Source organism: Rhinolophus sinicus, chromosome 2 (assembly GCF_057876585.1).
Source record: "Rhinolophus sinicus isolate RSI-liver-muscle chromosome 2, RSI-T2T, whole genome shotgun sequence".
Classification (NCBI taxonomy): Eukaryota; Metazoa; Chordata; class Mammalia; order Chiroptera; family Rhinolophidae; genus Rhinolophus; species Rhinolophus sinicus.
In genome coordinates, this window is record NC_142502.1 from 63480142 (window position 1) to 63501161 (window position 21020).

Sequence of the window (21020 nt, forward strand, 5' to 3'; positions counted from 1 at the left end):
TCAGTCTAGCTTCAGAGTCTGTGCACTTGCCAGAATTCCACAGCCACAAGCATATGGAGGCCCTTCATTGCTAAATACAGATTTTTCATGTTCAAGTTAAAAAAAAATTATTCTGTCTTGAAAGTCTGACTTATTTTGATACTGATTATTTCTTTTTGTTCTTCTAAAAACTAAGCCATTCTTGTTGAATGCTCAAATGATGCAAAATGTGTACATTATGTATGTATAAGGAAAGAAATTTATTTTCCCAATGGTATTAACTACACTAGCTTACACTTAATAACTTAAAATATATTTCCTGTGTGTAAGACAGCCTCTATATATTTATTCACATATATACAATACACCAACTGAAACATTTGCTATGTTCAATAATACAGAAAAACCTCACTTTTTATAGATATACTAAAAAAATACAATTTTTACTGTGTAGTGGGATTGCCTTTATTTCCCTAATTTGCCACTAGATGGCCCTCTTGAAAAAAATATGACTCTAAAGAGAATGGCAAGGAAAAGGAAACCATATTTAAACTAATGAATGGGTGACCTGAAATTGTAAAAGTGAAATAAAGGTCAAGTATAGCCATCAATGAACAAGAATTATTTTTAAAACCCAAGGCAGCATAAGGTAGGGAATACCAATATATTACCTACATAGACTATATACAAAGGGTGCCAAAAAAATGTATACACATTTTAAGAAAGGAATGCTCTATTAGAATTGTAATATTCAATATATACCAATAACAAAAGATAAATACAAATCACGTTTGACTTCTGCAATTACAAGAGGTGCTCAAAGTGGTTACCATCAGTGTCCAGATACTTCTGATTATGGCTAACGACTGTTTGAGCAACGTTGACCAAAGTGTCCACTTGTAAACATTTTTTGGCACCCCCGGTGTGTGTGTGTGTGTGTTCTCACCACACACACATGTATATGGTGTAATAAAAAAATACGGTGAATGCTTAAATTTTAAAAACTTATTACAATGAAAGAGACATTGCCATTAATCCCCCTCAAAATACTCCTCTTTGCTTCGAAGACACTTACCCCATAGTTCTTGCCACTTTCTGAAGCAGTTCTGGAAGTCCTCTTTCGTGAGTGTCTTTAGTTGCGCTGTCGTGGCTGCCTTGATGTCTTAAATCGATGCAAAATGTTTTCCTTTCATGGTAATTTTGACTTTGGGGAAGAGCCAGAAGTCACATGGTGCCAGATCCGGTGAATAAGGTGGATGAGGACACATTGTAATGTTTTTATTTGACAGAAATTGCCATAGCAGAAATGTGTGACAAGGACCGTTGTCATGATGGAGGATGAAGTAAAGACACTCACAAAAGAGGACTTGCAGAACTGCTTCAGAAAATGGCAAGAATGATGCGGTAAATGTGTTCAAAGCGAGGGGGGAGTATTTTGAGGGGGATTAATGGCAATATGTCTTTTATTGTAATAATTTTTATGTAAGCATTCAATGTATCTTTTGATCACACCTCGTGTATATGTTAGATATCTATACTCCATGGCTTTGAAAAGTGAGCAAATTTAAATACCAGAAAATTTAAAACTCTGAATAAAATATTTAAAGCCAATTATAATGATCTGTTTGGTAAAGATATACTATGGTAGACCCCTTTCAAAAATGTGAATGATTTTTATGTTTTAATACAGCTCTTTATGCCAAGTATTAAAAAATTACAGAACATTTCATCAATATTTTATATACACTTATCAAATATACTCTTAAAATGTATTGGTTCTAATCACATTTCAAGTCTTTTGCTTATCCAAATAAAATTGCTTACCATCCTGAAAAGAACTTAAATGGTAAATCTGTCATATTAAGAAAACGTAAAATCAAATGAGCTAATATTTTTTAACTCTCAGGCTAGCAAACATTTAAATGATGAATAATCTCTAGTGTTAGGAAAGAAGAAATTTCACATACTATTTATGGAAGCGCAAATTGGCCTGATCTTTTTTGAATGACAGTATGGCTCTATTAATTTAAAATGTATAGATTCTTTGATCCAGCAATTCCACTTCTAGAACTTTACCCTACTAGTGCACCCCCAATAAGAATGAAAGGATATATGTACAAACCAACAATTTAAATGTCCCCCAGTGGCTTAACGATATTACAAATACATAACATGAAATTATGCAGCCATGAGAAAAAATGAGATTGATCTATATGAATGATATGGTAAGATGTCCATAATAAGAGGGAAAAGTGACTAGCATTCAGGGTATGGGCATATATACTGGGGGTGCCAAAACAAATGTACACATTTTAAGAGATGCTATCTATGTATTACTTTTCAAAGTTGAATTGAATTACAGTAGCAATATGTTGTATGGCGTTCGCTCAAAAGATGGTGTTAATCAAAAGAATGGTAGCATCAGTCACTGTATTACAATTTAATACAGTTTTTTTCTTTCTTAAAAAGTGTATACATTTTTTTGGCACCCTCTGTATATATGCACAGAAATATGTCAGGAAAGTCATATACCAAATTTCAAACTTAATAATGACTTTGAAAGAATTATTAAGTGGGGAAATAACTAGAAAAAGACAAGATAGAGGATTTTACTTTTCAAACTTCTCTGTTTATTTTAACAAAACCAATAGAAATACTGGATCTAAAATAAATACTGCTAACTTTGTTTTTATACCTATACCAAGAATCCAGGCCAAAGCTCATTCCTTCCAGAGACGCCAGAAAAACACTTAATTACTCTGAGAAGCAATTACTCTGCCAGGGCTAGCTGCTATTTCTATCACAAGGAAAAGGTCCCGGGCAATAGTCAATCCCTTGCCTACTGGCTCACGTGGATAAGGATTTCCTCAAAAGGGCCATAGATTCAGGCTATGGTTGACTATGGAAAGAAACTCAAATGCTTACAAGAACCAGACAGGCAAAGCACTGTATTTTGTCGTGTATAATGCACACTTTTTTGCCCAAATTTGTGAGGGAAAAATAAGGATGTACATTATACATGGATAGTACTAATTCTGTATCTATATAAATGTTTTTAGTTTTTTAATTTATGCTTATGAGTTAAAAGTGCAATAATAAATGAATAAATGCTAAAATTCCTTTATAGTACAAAAACAAGTACCTAAATATAAACAAATAAAAATTTGAATTAAAAAATTTAAACAAGAGATTTTTTTTCCCCCTGAATGTTTCGGCCAAAAACGTGGGTGCACAGTATACATGGGAAAGTATTATACACGACAAAATACAGTAAATAAATGAAGTGGGTCACGTGAGAGAGAGCGCGCCTCTTCTGAATGGGGCAATGTCTTTAGGAAATTTTTCCAAAATGACTACCTTCCTTTGGGGTAGAAATAATAAAAAAACTTACTTCGCATGGAACAATAAAAAGTTTCTATGCTTGTGATAGAAACATAAGAGAATAATCAAACAATCACTAAGCAAAAAGGAACTTGAACAAGGCATGTGTGGATTACACACTCTGGCCTGTTCTGCACTATGTGATCTAGTGTTATTTCTAGTGTAGGGCACGGAGACTTTAATGCATTCTGCTGAAGAACATGGAATGTCTTAATTCTACCTGCTTAACATGAGAAGGAAAAAAATCATTTCGTATGACATCAGAGCTATTCAGGGTCCTAACAGAGAATTTTCCTGAGGATCTCCCAAAGCAGGCTGAGCTGCTGCTACTCCACTCTGGATAATTAAACCAAAAGGGAATTTAACTTGAAGGTTCAATATTCCAAGATCTTTTGATTATTTAAGATAGCTAAAAATACAGATCTTTTTTCCCCTTGAGATTACAAATTCAGTCTCCAACTTTAAACAGGCCTTCAAAGCTAACCCAAAAAGGGGACTATCTAAAAGGGATGTTTCTTCAGGGAACGGCCTATGCCTTATCTTTAAACCCCCCACCCTTCTCCCGTCCCAGTGCTTAAACAGCACACAATTAACTAAACAAAAATTGCTAAGGGAAGGAAGGACGGATGGACAGACTGACTTAAGGGCAGGGACTGAAGTGATAAGGGCAGGGCTTTAGTGGAACTGAAAAATATCTATGATGTAGCAGCACAATAACTAATTTAAGGATTTTTTAAAAAATGTTAACACACATATCAAAGATTATATCAAGAAACGTTATACATCTGCCAATTAACTTGTCTACATAGTTATTCTAAACTAAAAAGAAAACTTCAATCTTCTAATTTACTCTGATACACAATGATTAAAAAGCCAATTACCTGAGATAAAAAAGAAAGGTAAAAAAATCCCAAACTATAGATTAGCCAATGTCCAAATTAATGATGAAATTTCCTAGGCTAGAACCCTTGGCTCTACTCCATTCAGCCTAGAAATGGTCTGACATCACTCTTCCCAGATCCTCATTCTCCTCTCTATACACAACAGGCTTATGTCTAATCTTGGTCCAAGTTTGCCATTTTCCTCTTCACTTGCTATTCAAGAACAATGACACAATCATCATTATAATTACAATCTCTAGCCTCATAGGGACATTCAGCTTTCTGTCTGAGGCTCTGCTCCTTATGGACTGACTGCAACAATCTCTGTCTACTCAGATGAGCATGCAAGCTCTGCTAGTTGTCTTCTCTGTCTTGCACCTCAGCTTTTCCATCTACATATCCTGAAGTCTGTCCCACAAGCCCTTTTTTCTCTTCTCTCTCTTGTTCTGGAGTTGAAGGATACTTATATTAGAGATACAAGACACTTGAACACATATCCTCACACGATACTGTCTAGCATCAACAACATTTAATTTTCCTACAACTGTCTGCAACTTCATTTTAGAATTATGAGTCCTCCAAAATGCAAAATTCCCATTTGGAACATGATTCCACTCTCAGAAGTCTGTAGTATAAAAGCTACAAATACATAAATACTATGCTTCACATCAAACAAAGTAAAAGGACAAATCACGTCTCACAAAAAAAATAAAGTTTTACATTAAATATGCAAACATACAATTTATCTTTATACATATATATATACATATATATATATATATATATATATATATATATATATATATATATATATGTAGATATCTAGAGCTAGATAGCCCTATCTATTTATGACTTCTCCTTAGGAATACTTCCCACCACCTCTCTCTCCTAGAGAAAGTCATATACATTCTAAAAAGTTACTTCAATTAGCCAGTTAAAAAGATTTGCAAGTATCCTGAAGTAGGTAAAACTGAAGTTAAGACCTATATGCTGATAAACACAAACACCCTACTAAATTGTTAAGTCACCACCATCTTTCCCATAATTTAGCCAAAACAGTTAAAAGATCCAAAAATAGAAGCTAGATGAAATCACTTTACATATAATTCTGAAAGCTATTTAGAATCACTACCCAAGAGTATACCAAAAATTTAAGATTGCTGGCAATGGTCCCTCATTACCTAAGAGAAAGGGAAGTCAGACATTCTAATCTAATTAAAAAGTTTCTTTGCTTTTAAAAATAATTACTAACAAAAGAAAACATACTCACCTCTTCGATTAACTTTTCATTTGGTGATGATGTACAAAGACAGACAAGGTAAGTTTGCTTAAAACTACCTTTTGTACCAATCTCTGGATGGTCAGAACACAGCTTTGCTAGAGCAGTTGCTTGACTTAACTGATTTGTTTTGATTAGATGTTTAATTCTCATATCCAACAAGATGGGACCCTCAAAAGCTAAAAATTCATTCACTTTAAAAAACAAGACATAATAGATTATTAACATTTTGGTAATGACTCATTTGCAATAAAATACTTATAAGGAGTATTTTTTTAAAAGCACAGGAACTAAAACCTTTTCTTTCTTTTTTTTTTTTTTTTGCAATTATCTATTAGTGTTAGGCTATCATAAAATACTTGACCTTATAAGCAAAAGGAGATTATATAGCTAACTTTTTAAAGTTGCATTAAATATTTTTGCCCCTGAGAGTACCATTTAGAATGAGATGAATTTACTTCTTGATGGTAAAAATAATTCCACATCAAATTCTAACAGTCAATGTTACTAACATTATGCTAATTCCTCCCCGCCCCCCACAACATTTATTCTTGAATACCAGGGGTTAGCATCCCTAGAAATGTGCAGTTAGGGCATTACATCTTATACAGACAATCACAAAAGAATATTTGGATACTCTAAAAGAAGAGGTTCAACTAATATTGTGTTCCAATACCGATGATGTATTTTTCATTTTACAAAGGTGAAGCCTATCTTGCTTTAAGAGGTGTTTTAGAACAAATTAAAATATGCAGAAAAATAAATAAAGTGGGGGAGAAATCTGCTGAAACTTCTGTGGGTCTGTGTTGTTATTTTAAAACCATCAATGAATAAATCTCAACATTTGCTTAAGTCCCATTTATGCATAATAAATTTTTTATTCTGTTCAAGTCTTTTAATTTCCTAGTGCTTGTGTGATGAACTACAAAAAAGAATTTAATTTTGTTACAGCTTTCCCTAAGTTTTCTTTACCAGGATGAAAATCATGTCGAAAAATTTACTTGGTGATGGCTAGCTTGGAACCTTTGAAAGGCTTTTAGTAAAAAAATTTGAAATGTCCTATAAATAAAACACACAATTTCACTACTTGTGAACGGACTGCAAGGTATGTCTAGTATGTAATTTGCACACCACAAGATGAAGGAGATGTCACCCCAATAAATTTAACAAAACAAAACAAAAAAAAAGAACAACAACAACAACAAAAAAGATGAAGGAGAGATGTTCTTCCCTTCTTTAAACATCCTTTGCTGCCCTCTAGCATCTGTAAGATGGTATGATCATGGCTCCTCAGTATTAAAACCATGAGCATGTAAGCAACATAACATAGGATCCCCACCCCAAATTTCATCTTTTTCTTGAAACCTACACCTTGGTACCTGCTACTCTCTATTCTTTACATTAGACTAAACCAAAAAAATATAAAGACTGCACACAAATAAGCCTTATAAATACTTAGCTATCTGGTGCCTCGGACTGTCTTACATATACAGGGTATTACTTTTCTCTCTTTAATATCACATGATCCTATTAGATCAATTATATTGCAACTATTTTTTCACAGTTCACTGTCAAAGCACAATGTGTAAAAATTTTAAATAAAAACTTTAAGAAAAATAAAGTTACAAAAAAGTTATTCTGGCTATAAATAAGTCATAGAATTGAAAAAACAGCTTTAGTTTCCTAATACAATAATTCACTCAAAAGGAAATTCTACTGATACAAAGTCTGGGATTTCAAATACTCCTTCAAAAATTCATTAGCAACAAACTCTGAAGAGCATACAAATAAATTATTTAAAGGTGGCAAGTATTTAACAAAACTGATGACAATCTTAATAGGAGAATCTCAAATAGCAGCATGTAAGTTAGAATGACAAATAGTGCAAAATAATTTCTGTGCTAACTCAATATATAGGAGAATATATTAATATTATAAATTTCAAAAGCATAGTTGTGTGTGTGTGTTTTTAAACATGGGAAACTATTGCCATACTTAGGGCAAGACTGATTTCAAAGAAATACAGAATATTAAAGCAGAAGAGTTTATAGATCATTTTGTTCAGCTCCATCACTTGGCAGATGAGTAAACTGAGGCTCACAGAAGGCAAGTAACTTCCCAGGTTCATAAAGCCAGTTAATGACAGAACCAGGACCACAATAATGGAATCTTCTGATTTCCAGCTTTACACAGTAGTGAGATGAGGAAAAAAAAAAAATCTCATTTAACCACTGTGTCTACTAATTAGAATGACACTTTACAGCAGTAAAGAGCTGTGAAATAGTATTAGTTTTTAAAGGAAGAAAACTATGTATTCTGAAGCTCATGATTCAAATGGATCAAAGGTAGATTACATTCTAAAACTCAATTCAGAACCTCTTGAAAGCTCACTTCCCTCCCTCTCTCCCCATCCCTTGTCCACTTCTCTTACACTATTTTCCTTTTTCCCAATCTTCTGTATCCTTCTCTACTTCTCTCCAATCCAGAACATGTTTTTCCTTACAGTTTTAACATCACATCAAAGACTACCTCTTTAGAGCTTGCTCGACTTACGAAAAAAGTTCTATGATCTTTATCCTTCAGCAACTTTTTGTATAAAATGTTACCCTCTACCCTGCTCTTCGCACTCCCACCCCATAAAAATAGAAATATCTTGAATTTTACTTGTGTGTAGCCTTTTAATCTATTTTCTCTATATTTATGGACTTGAACAGAAAAGCAGGTTTTACTACATTCGAGCCTATGAAGAGAACGAACAGGATGACATAAAATGGCAATATAAGCAAATGTATTCAGCCAGTTCAATTAAAAAAGTAATAATGGCCTTCTTCCCATAAATTGCCACTTACATAATATTAAAAAAGAAAATATTAGTTCCTACAGTAAAGACAATTAAATGTATTACAATATACGAGTTGAATTTTTATTATAAATCATTCATAAATATTAACTGAATATGTACTATGCACCAAAACTTAGATTAAGCCCTGGATTAAACCTAAAATGGAGTCAATTTATTTACTGGGTGTATATTTCCATGCCCAGATTCACACACAATTTCCTTTGCAGGCATCTCTGACTAGCTGTTTCACAAGCATCTCAAACTCTGCATACAAAAATCTCTGTACCACACTGGGTATTATCTCAATCCATGTAATTGTGCTCAAGTCAGAAACGTAAGAGTTGGCCTTAAATGCTCTCTCCTGCTTCCTTTTCACCAATCCATCCAATCCATCATCAAATTCTTTCACTTCAAATTTCTAAATACCCAATTCCATTCACTTTTCTCCATCTCTATTCCTACCATTGGCCCCCTCCTCTCAGCCCGAATCACTAATCTATCAGACCACTGTGTAGCACTCCACCAGTATTCTGCATCTTCTTACTCTCCCCATCATATCTCCACTAAGACCCAGGGTGTTTTGTTTTTAAAGGAAAGACTTGATTGTCTTCTCCTAGTTTAAAACCCTCCATGGTTTCCCTTTACCTCCGAAGGGCAAATTCCTAAATTCTCCTCAGTCTACATGAACCTGCATCACCAATTCCTGTTTTAAAAATACAATTTGTATTTTCTCTTAAAAATTTACAGAATTTAGGCAAGAAGAAGAAATAAAAGACACCCAAATTGGAAAGGAAGAACTAAAATCATCTGATTGCAGAAAAGATTTTATATGTAGAAAACCCTAAAGATTTCACCCAAAATCTATTAAACAAATTTAACAAAGTTGCAGAGTACAAAAAGCAAAACACAAATATAAGTTGCTTTTTTAAATATACTAACAATGAACAGTATGAAAAGAAAATTAAGGGAAAATTTTCATTTACAATAGCAACAACAACAACAAAATACTTAGGAATAAACCTAAGCAAGAAGCTGAAAGATTTGTACATTGGAACCTACAATACATTGCTAAAAGAAATTAAAGAAGACACAACAGTACATGGAAAGATCCCCATGTTCATGGATTAGGAGACTTAATATTGCTAAGATGTACAACTATTCAAAGCAATCTACAGATTCAATATAATCTCTACAAAATCACAATGGAATTTTTTTGCAGAGACAGAAAAATTTATCCTAAAATTTATATGGTATCCCAAAGGACCTCAAATAGCCAAAACAATTTTGAAAAAGAACAGTTGGAGGTCTCAAACTTAAAGCTACAGTACTTAAAATAATGTAATACTGGCATAAAGACAGACATATAGGCAATGCAATAAGATAGAGAACCCAGAAACACACCCTCACATATATGGTCAAATAATCTTCAACAAGGATGCCAAGACCACTCAATGGGCAAAGGACAGTCTTTTCAACAAATGGTGCTGGGGAAACTGGATATCCACATGCAAAAGAAAAAAGTTATACTCTTATCTTACACCATATAAAAAATTAATTGAAAATGGGTTAAAGACCTAAATATAAGACCTAAAAAGTATTAAACTCCTAGAAGAAAACAAAGGGGAAAAGCTTCAAGACACTGGACTTGGCAATAATTTATTGGGTATGACACCAAGGTACAGGAAACAAAAACAAAAATAGACAAATGAGACAACATCAAACTTAACTTTTGTGCATCAAAGGACACAATCAACAGAGTGAAAAGGCAATGTACAGAATGGGAGAAAATATTTGCAAATCATGTATCTTATAAAGGGTTAATATCCCTTATATATAAGGAACTCCTACAACAAAAGAAATCAAATAATCTTATTAAAAAGTGAGCAAAGGACTTGAACAGACATTTCTCCAACAATGATATACAAATGACCAATATATATATAAAAAGATATTCAACATCAGTAATCATCAGAGAAATGCAAATCAAAACCATATCACCTTATACCCGTTAGAATGGCTACTATCAAGAAAACAAAATAAGTGTTTGTGAAGATGTGGAGAAACTGGAACCTTTTGTTTGATGGGACTATGAAATGGTACAACCTCCATGGAAGTCTGGAAGTCCTCAAAAAATTAAAAATAGAACTACCAAATGATCCAGCTATCCCACTTCTAGGTATGTGCGCAAAAGAACTGAAAGAGGGGTTGGAATTGAAAGAATTGATTGGAGAGACATTTGTACACCCATGTTCATAGCAGCACTACTCACAATAGCCAAGAGGTGGAAGCAATCCAAATGTCCATCAACAGATGGGTGAAGAAACAAAATGTGGTCTATACATACAATGAAATATGATTCACCCTTAAAAAGGAATGAAATCTCGTCACATGCTACATGGATGGATCCTTGAGGCCATTATTGATAAGTGAAATAGGCCAGTCACACAAAGGCAAACCACTTATATGAGGTCTCTAAAGTAGTCAAAGACATAAAAACAAAAAGTAGAGTGTTGGTTAACCAGGGACTGGAAGTGGAGAGGGGAAAAATGGAGTTGTTGTTTTGTTAGAGTTTTACTTTTACAAGAGAAAAAAGTTCTGCAGATCTACTTTGCACCAGTCTGAACATACGTTCCACTACTGAACTGTACAGTTAAAAATGATTAAATGGTACATAAATGTGTTTTTTACCACGGTAAAAGAAAGCATTTAAAAAATCAATTCAGCATTGTTCATCAAAAAAAAATCCAAATTCAGAAATTTAATAAAAACACACTTCACGCTCTAGATTATTGGTTCTTAACCCCAGCTGTATAATTATCTCAGACTTCTAAAAAGTACTAATGCCAGAGGTTCACATCCTAGAGACTAATGTAATTGGTCTGAGGTAGAACTCCAACTCTAATTTATGTAAAAATTTTCCAAGGATTTAAGCACAGCCAGGATTGAGATAAATGTTCTAGGTAAGTATATTTTCAGGGTCGAAATTAGCAAGTAGAGATAATCTTAATCTTCACTCCATCTCTCACCTTTTCCTGAGGAAACATATTACGTTTACAAGAAATAGAATTTTACTTAAAGATTTCAGAATTTCTTAAATCATGCTGCTTGCTTTTTTATTAAGCCTTAAACTTTATGGTTATAACTGATTATGGTAAACTTTATGATCATAAATGATTTTTTGACATGATTGATACAAAACAGATATTTTTTAAATTAAAAAAAATTCCATATCATAGTTCAACCTAGTTAGTATGAGACACTAAAATTTTTGTGTGAAATAAGATTTATTAGTAATTAAATTCTGATATTTTACCCATAAAACATTATTATAAAACACATTCATTAAGACAGAAATAATGTATTTTTTTAGGTTGTTTCAAGAAGCCAATGAGTGTGTACTTAAAATCATTTTTAATAAAAATAAAAATTTTGGGATCACTATATTTATATTTAATTATATAATAGAGTATAATTAATTTTAACAAAACATTAAATACAAAAATATGTCATCAGCCTGAAATGGAACAGTGAACACTTTTATAAGCTTACTGCAGTTAAGTTCTATCAGCTTAATTTTATATAAGGTCACTGATCCTTAAGGATAAGGGTTATACACAAATAAAAGACAATCTAATTTAGTAGTGATTTAAAAAAAAAAATCTAAAATGCTCCATTTACTTATTTTCCATAACAAAACAAAGTCACCTGAGAGAGAGAGAGAGAGAGAGAGACATACACACACACACACAGACACACAGACACACACACACACACACACACACACACACACACACACACACACACACACGGGAAGCAAAACAAACAAAAGAGACAAAGAGAAGTTAGGAAAACTATTTCTAAGAGCATTTAATATGTAGTCTACAAGGTGCTCTTTTAGTGACTTCGGGTAAGAAATGTCCTAACTAAAACAACTGTCAATTGACTTAAGTCTAGGTCTCAAAGTCACCCTGTTGGACATTCTCTATATAGCCAAGATACACACACACAAAAAATATACCAAAAAGTACCCAACAGTGAAAGAACTGGAGATTTACTATCCGAAAGGAAATGCAGCTGTGCATACAACACTCAGACTGGGCCTTGCCCCATTTACCTGGAAAGTATTAGTTATCACTTGCTCTCTTCTCCCATCTCCTTTCTCTTTAAGATATTACATCTTATGTATGCTAATATCTGGTAAACCAGGTCGCAATTTTTCCATGTTCACTTTAAAATGCAAAGTTTATTACTGAACTAAAGACTTATTTTTTCATAAAACTATGAAGGATTTATAAGCACTATGGAAAGCTTTAATTTTAGAAACTTCCTTTGAAAACCAAGGGGTTCTAAAAAACAACAACAACAACAAAAAGAAAAAACCTGCAGGGCTTTAAGATTCAAGAAAAGACTGACAAGCTGATAAAAACACAATTTGTGCAATTGCAAATTATCCCAGTATAAGAAGTAGAAGGGAAAGGGCCAAAGGAATTGAGTGGGACTGTAATAGAGGGCTCTCTCAGTTTAGATTTTCCAATGATGATATATACGAAGGAAGGGAAAGCAGGCTCAGGACCAAGGATACGCCATGAGTATCAGAGGAAACCTGATACTAACCTGTGCAAAATGTTATTAAAGCTAAGAACCAAGATGACCCCTAGCTCATCAAAATTGTTGAGAACAACCACACTGGCAGAGGTTACTAACTTCTTGAAAAAGGCCTACTGCTTGGGTTTGATTATGTATCATTTACGATGACACGGTAAAGAAGAATTCCTCTATTCTTAGGGTGGTTCTGATAATAAGCTTTAGATTAAAAGGGCAGAACAATGGAGCAAATGGCAATAGATGGGAAAATGTAATTTTTTAAATGATGCTAAAGATACATTTTGCAAAACTGTGAACTAGAGGAATAGATATAATCCTGAGTAAGAGTCTCAAAATTAACTATATTAAAAACATGGCTTGTGATTGTTCAGAAAAAGAAGTGTGACTGTTAAGAGCCAAGACAGATTCACTAAATATAAATTAGGTTATACTTTTCACACGTTATCACAAAGTATATCACAGACCCAAATGTAAAATGCAAAACTATTACATTGGTGCAAAAGTAATTGTGGCTTTTGCAATTATTTTTAATCATTTAAACTGCAATTACTTTTGCACCAACCTAATATAAAACTTTTAGCAGAAAATAGGAAAAAAAATCTATATGACTTTGTTTGTTAATGAGTTTTTAGATAAAATGCCAAAGCCATGATCCTGAAAGAAAAAAACTGATAAGTTGAACGTCATTAAAATTTAAAACTTCTGCTCTGTTAAAGACATTGTTAAGAAAAAGGACAAGCCACACAGAATGAAAGGACATTTTTACAAAACTCTTATCTGATAAAGTACTTGTATCCAAAATATAGAAAGAACTGTTAACACTCAACAAGAAAACAAACAACCCAATTAAAAAATAGACAAAAAAATCTAAACAGAGGCCTCACCAAAGATATACAGATGGCAAATATGCACATGAAAAGACGTTCAATATAATGTCATTATAGCACTGCACACATGTGATATCACTACACACCTATTAGAATGGCTAAAATTCCAAAAATAGACAATACCAATTGCTAGTGAGAATTCATTGCTGATGAGAATGCACAATGATATATAGCCACTTTACAAAACAGTTTGGCAGTTTCTTACAAAACACAGTCTTTCCATATGACCTAGCAATCATACTCCCAAGTATTCACCCGACTGATGTGAAAACTTTTGTCCACACAAAAACTTGCATGCCCAATTTTATTCATAAACACCAAAAAACTGGTAGCAAACAAGATGTCTGTTACTAGGTGAATGAATATAAACAAACTATGGTACATTCATACAATGGAATATTATTCAGCAATAAAAAGGAATGAACTATTAAGCCAAAGACACAGATGAATGTTAAACGCATATTGCTAAGTGCAAGACTCCAGACTGAAAAGGCTATAATTACGACAGTCTCGAAAAGTCAAAGGTCAGGAGCTGTCAGGCATTCAGGAGAGGTTTGAGTAGGTTAAGCACAGATGACTTTTTTAGGGCAGTGAAATTACTCTGTATGATACTGTAATGGTGGATACATGAAACTATTTGTTTGTCAAAACCCACAGAACTTTACAGCACAAAGAGGGAATCTTAAGGTATGAAAATTTAAAAAATGTATTTAGGGGGTTGGAGGAGCCCAGAATGGTTTGCAAAATATGGCAAAAGAATCTAACTGTATTACAAATACTATGAAAGAATGTCACTAAAAGAGGTGAGAAAAGGTGCTCACCTGACTAACTTTGAATAAGTGCTGTTTGTGAGAATAATGTCAAGAGGAACTGCAGGAGCATCGTACTCTAATTGATAAAGTTGTTTTCCACAGGGGTACAGGTTATGAATTCTGAAACAATTACACATGTATTCTAGGACTGATTAATTAAGCACATGGGAGGCCAATGGTAGGAGAAACCAATCTGAAAAGACTACACACTGTATGATTCCAATTATACGACATTCTGTTGAAGGTTATAGATAAGCAGGAGGACGATGCTAGAAAGATCCATGTGGTATGGATTAGAGTTAGAGACATCAGTATGAACTCTCATATTTAGTTTACTTTAGATACAGCTGGTTACATTTAGAAATATTTATAGGTATATGTACATATACACAGATTCCATATATTTTCTTGCCTTGTGCATTGAGAGATTCTGGAAGCAATGACACCCCAGTATCAATGAGTACACCCAGTTACCAGGTCTTGATTTCTAATACTTCTCAATAAAAGGAACCAGGGGTCCTTGGAGAAATAGCTGATTTTAGGACTGGGTAGGAAATATACAAGGTAAGCCTAGAGCATCTGTAGTGCCAGGAAACAAGGAAGTATGCAAACAAAAACCCACATTACCCACAGTGATGGGACTACGTCAAAGGGGCACAGAAGTTAACTCAAGAGTTCCCAGTGGCAAAAGCTGGAACCAGTTGAGCAACAAAATAAATGAAGTCGTATTGGACTATGACCAAAGTATAAAGTAAGTATCCACTGAGTCCACACTGATATAAATGACTAAATAAACAGAGGGGGAAAAAAGACAAATCTCCTGTGTAGAATTCCAAATAATCTATGTAGATACTGCCCCCTCAAGGAGGTGGAGCTTAATTCTCCACCTTTTAAGCATGGGTTGCATACAGTAACTTAACTCAAAGAATACAGCATGAAAGGGGGTAAAAGAGTTACTTTACAGCAGAGAACCTGACAAACCCACTACCTCGTCCAGGTGATCAAGGTTAACATCAACAGTCAAAAGTAACGTGGACAGTATGTATCCTTGATGTAATATAGTGACAATGGCACTTTACCTCTGTGATCTTCTTTCCCCAAACCCACAAGCCCAGTTCTAATTATGAGAGCAACATCAGACAGATCCCAATTGAGGGACATTTTACAAAATACCTAACCAGTATGCCTCAAAACTGTCAAGGTCATCAGAAACAAAGAAAGTCTGAAAAACTGTCACAGCCAAGGAGAGCTTAGCGAGACATGATGACTAAATGTCACGTGGAATCCTGGATAGGATTCTGGAACAGAAAAGGGACATTAGGTAAAAACTGAGGAAATCTGAATGAAGCATGGACTTATTTAATAACAAAGTATCAGTACTGATTTATTAATTGTGACAATGCACCATACTAATGTAAAATATTAATAGCAGGGAAATTGGTTGTGGGGACTCTTCAAAATTGTTCTATAAATCCAAAACCATTCTGATATAAAAAGTTCACTTAAAAAATAATAAATTAGGTTAGACTAACCTCAATATTAAACAACTAACTAATTTAATAGAATTCTAGCCAAATACCTGTTACAGTCTTTCATCAAATCCAACTGACAAAAGGGAGAACCACGAACCAGACATAAAGAAAAATACGTGTGTCTGATGAAACAATCATAATCAAAGGGTACTGATTAAAGGACTGAAGGCAAGCAGGAAGATTTCTGTAAGTATCCCAGGGGCTAGGGTTCTGGACATGACCTTTTTATGATTATTATCAAGGACCTGGATGCCAACAGAGTATATGCTAATTAGAGGAAACTGGGAAGGACAAAAACCTTGAACAACAAAATCACGGTTTAAAAGGATTTTGACAAGTTATACAGACAGAATGGATCTTATTAAAGCGTGAAATTAAAGAGAGAAAAAAAGTGATCTTATGTGCCGAAAAACAAAGCACTAAAATGTAAATAATTCAATAGTAGCATTTATTTTTAAAATATTTTCCTGTGGTTTTAGTAACCTCACTGAGCTATGAGAAAGATATGGCTACCCAAAAAGGTAATGTCATCTAAAGTCACACTAACTTAAGTATCAATTGTTAGGACGAAGGGGAGAGAGTACCAAATGACCTCAAAGCTGGCCAGATCATATTTAGGGTACATATTAAGTTTTGAGAATTACACATTAAGGAGTACAACAAACAAAATGCACTCAAAAATCAGGAATCATGATTGTAGATTTAAAATCATTGTAGATTTAATTTTTTATTTTTATTTTATATTTTAAATTTAATCATTTAAAAATGATTGTAGATTTAAAAGCCACACCAGGAAGGCTTCTAGTCTATAGAAGATGACGAGGTGTCGAAATGATGGCAATCTTTAAGAAAGTGCTTTGGCATGAAAGAGGGATTTATACTTTGGGATGGCTTCAGGGATAGCACTAGATCCAAAAGCAGGAAACGCTAAGAATGTAGTTTTCACAATTTTCACAGGGAAGATTTTCTAATAGAAGGCTAAGAATGGACTGAACTACAACACAGTTACCATTCTCTAGAAGTGTTTAAGCAAAGGCTGATTTACTTATCAGTGGTGTTTTAAAACGGAGCTAAAACTGGGTGAAAAAAATAAATGAACATTCAGTGCCTTTCCAATCCCAAGATTATGAGTAAAGAAAGGCACAAGTAATATGTAAGCCTAAAGTTCCTGTGATAGTCAAAAGCCATCTACTTGAAATATGCTGGTTTGGTTAGTAGAGTTACCTTATTCTAGGATGTTAACACCTTAAAGTGAAACCAGCATTTTTAATTTTGAGTCCTGTCCACCTGAATTCCCCCAAATCAAAGAGCATTTCTTGGATTAGCTGGGTTTTAGTAGGTCCAAAATCAGTCAATTAAAAAAAAAAAGAAAACTCAGGATTAAGTGGATTATCTACTGTTGAAATACTACATCAAACCTAAAGGCTTCACTATAAACAAACTAATGAGCACAGCCTACTGAATCTGTACTCATTATTCTCTAAATTCTAGCTCTCCTCTTCAAACTTGGTATAGGCTAGATTAAGTTAAACCAAGGGGCTAGATATATAACCTAAAAAGCTAAGTTTCCCATCCTTTTGAACCATCATGAAATTTGAAAATGTAAATAAATTAGTTATGTATGTGGAAATGTTATTTCCTTCAACTTTTTCAAAGGAGGAAATGAATATACACTTGCAGTTTGTGTGATTAACATAAAGTAACTCCCCTCAAAGAAGCATTCTAAATAACAGAAAACCAAGTAAAGATTATGGCTGCAAATCCCTTAATCATATAACATCTCTCTGGTTGCTTCATGAGTTGTATTAAGGTCATTTTCTACTGTAGAAACTCCTCTTGGCTGCAATAGTCCAAATTATTCCAGTGGCTACGTCAAGTGAAAACCAAGAAATAAAGCAGTACAGAGATGGGCCAGAGATGCTTGTTAACAGAAACAATGCTAAGCACATTTAAACAAGTAAGGAAACTGAGAACGCTTTCTTTTAAAATAAATTTTAAATCTCTGCTCAGGTAAATTTCATTTTACTACTTTAACATAATGTGTGAGTTTGGCAAAAACACTCTTCAGAAATTGACAAAAGAAAAAAGGAGTTAATTCTTTATTTAAGCTAGGTGCAATTTTATTTTATTAGGCTAGGTGCAACAGGGTGTATTACAAAAAGGACAGAGGTTGAGGATATGACTTCAATTCCTGGCTCTGCTCACATCACTGGCAATGCGATGTGGAAAAGACAGCTAGTTTTTCTGAGCCTCCATTTTCTGATCTGTATAACAGGGACAGTAAAGGGCCTACCTTTCTCATAGGACCATTGTGAAGGTTAAATGAAACCATGCATATAAAAAAAAAAAATGCACATTTCAAACTGTTAGGAACCATACAATGCAATTTGATATTATCATTATTAATATAGTACATCTAATATCTCTAAAAGCTGAGAACATTAAAAAGTATAATTTGATTATAGGAATAAAAACATAGTGGTATTAATATAATAGGAATAAAATTAATATGCCAAAGGCAAAAAAAAAAATCTAAGATTTTCAACTTTTAAATGTTCTTATTACTTTAAATAATGAGGGTCTACTCTACATTTCTCTAAGGCCTTGAGAACACTGTAGCTAGTCTGGATATCCACAAAGGAAGGGTATACTGAAAAGAAACTTCTTGTGAAAACTAAGAAAACAGATCACACGCTAAGAACTATCAGGAAAGCATGCAGAAATAGTAAGAGGGGAGGCCCGGTAGGAACAAGCAACTTAAAGAGGAGTTCGGAGATCAGCTGGGAAGCCTGTTGGTAAATACCAAAGTACCAGAAGAGTTCTCAAACAAAGGGCTCAACACTCCCTTCTCAGAGCCTTCTAAATTTGCTATCACAGAGCAAAATACCTAGTTTGACCCCAATCAACATGAAAAACAGCAATAAACAATGGAAACAGCTTGTTTACTTCTCTAGTTAAACACCTTGGGAAAGATTAAGGTGAAAGTTGGACACTTTCCAAAATAATCTCAAGAAAAATTCCAAAGACAAAACTGTGTTCTTCTTTGTGGTATACACAATTTTTGAACTCTGAACATTAAGTGTTATATGTAGTAATGATTTAGCCATCTACTTCCAATCAGCCAGTTTAAGTTTAACTGGGATCTTTCTTTATTGCCCGAGTTCATACAATAACAACAAAGCAGGATAAAATAAGACTGAGCAATTAGCTGTTTGAGAAAGAGTACTAATCTTAGAGACAGAAGGCTTCCCAGTTTGAGCATTAATTTCTTACTCTATATTGAGGAAAATTATTTAACTACCCTATTTCTGCTTCTCCATCTGTCAAATAAGTTAGTTATCAAATATAAGCCAGATTGCCACCTGTCGGGATGTTGCAGACGGAATTCCTCTGTTAAAAAGATGTTGGGAAAAAAATTTTAGTTTCTCTGTAATACTAAGACTGTAAAACCCTATCAATACATCTTCCCCCAAATAAAATAAAGGTGAAGGGCCTCAAGCACCTCAGATAAAATGTAATTAAATAGTCTTTTTTGGGGATATCTTGAGATGAATTATATCAAAACAATTTTAAATACTTATTTTTTCTAGTCTAATAAATTCTTGTTTTTTCCTCTCTCTCTCTCTAGAAAATTTACCTTTATTCTTATCCAATGGTTCCTGGGAAAGAATAGTGCACAGTACCGGGTTTTTCCACACCCCAGTCTCTTGAGCTAGAGTAGCTAAAAAATGCAATTCACAGCTGCCATTCTCCATCAGCTTTTCATGAGCTACCTATAAATATTAAATAAACATCCAAAGAATTACAACAGATTTTTAAAAGCAAGCTTATCAGGCTTTAAATGTAATAATACTAAATGTTTGAAAAATTAGATTTATCTTAAAATTTACACATCACATAACAAAGTGCTGCATTCCTTTCTTTCTGATTTTTAAAATCAAATCTCAAGGATAAGAATCATATCAATTATAAATTTTAAATAAATACAAAGTATTTCTATAAATAAGTCCATATTATTTTTTCCCCAAAATCTAAACCAAAAGAAAATGTACTTCTCAAGGAAGCTATCAGAATATCCACAGCACACAAGACCTTATACATTTCACATCCTCTGTGTTAGTAAAAAAAATTTTCCCCAAAACTTTTACAATTAATAAATGACAGATTTGCATCAAGGCCTAAGTGACAATTTACACATATTCCAATAAGACTAATGAAAAGGAAACAACTAAACGCATGATTTTTCATTTATTCATTGTAAAGCCTTGGCAAAATACTATTAAGGATGACACTATACCTTACTTATTAGTTTTTTCCAACTGTTCATGCAATTGGCATATTCTTCAGGCCACAAAAGACCAATAGTTTTCATTCAAGTCAGAAAATGTTAACTGAGAATTTCTATGGGCAAAGTAGTAGGGAAGAGAGCAACTAACTCCTGCGTTTATGGGGCTTATCATCCTCTGTGGGGTAAAGGAATGTTTAAACAGTTAACACACAGGCAAAATGAAACAAATGCTGCTAAGCAGGTATAAAATAACCCCAAGGAAGCTCTGAAATAAGAGCAAAGTGTCATGGAAACTCTTAAAACTGCATGCTATGTTTATACAAAAAGCCTCTTCCTCAAAGCCATAAAAACTTTCTCGTTGCAACAAGTTCAAGTGCTTTAAGAAAATTTCTTTGAAGCTACCACAGAAGGATTTAAAGAGTTATTTCCTTCTCATTAATTCTTATAAAAAAGTGTCAACTAGTGATACTGTTTCAAAAAGGAAAGTTTATCTTATGTTGACCTAAATAAATAAATAAAGAAGTAGCATGAGGA

The 21020-nt window shown here is 33.6% G+C and overlaps 1 protein-coding gene across 6 annotated transcripts in view; it reads right to left on the reverse strand.

Moving 5' to 3' along the window:
* ZNF292 (zinc finger protein 292) overlaps positions 1 to 21020 on the reverse strand; it is a 76754-nt gene that overhangs the window by 15499 nt on the left and 40235 nt on the right. For 3 of the 6 annotated variants that reach the window (XM_074333268.2, XM_019743277.3, XM_074333270.2), the window contains 2 exons: positions 19836 to 19971; positions 5512 to 5714 (listed from right to left, as the gene is read on the reverse strand). In XM_074333268.2, coding sequence (XP_074189369.2) covers positions 5512 to 5714; positions 19836 to 19971 — 339 coding nt within the window. Of the gene's footprint in view, positions 1 to 5511; positions 5715 to 19835; positions 19972 to 21020 lie in introns of those variants that run through there. The other 3 variants (XM_019743278.3, XM_074333271.2, XM_074333272.2) reach the window with 2 other exon arrangements.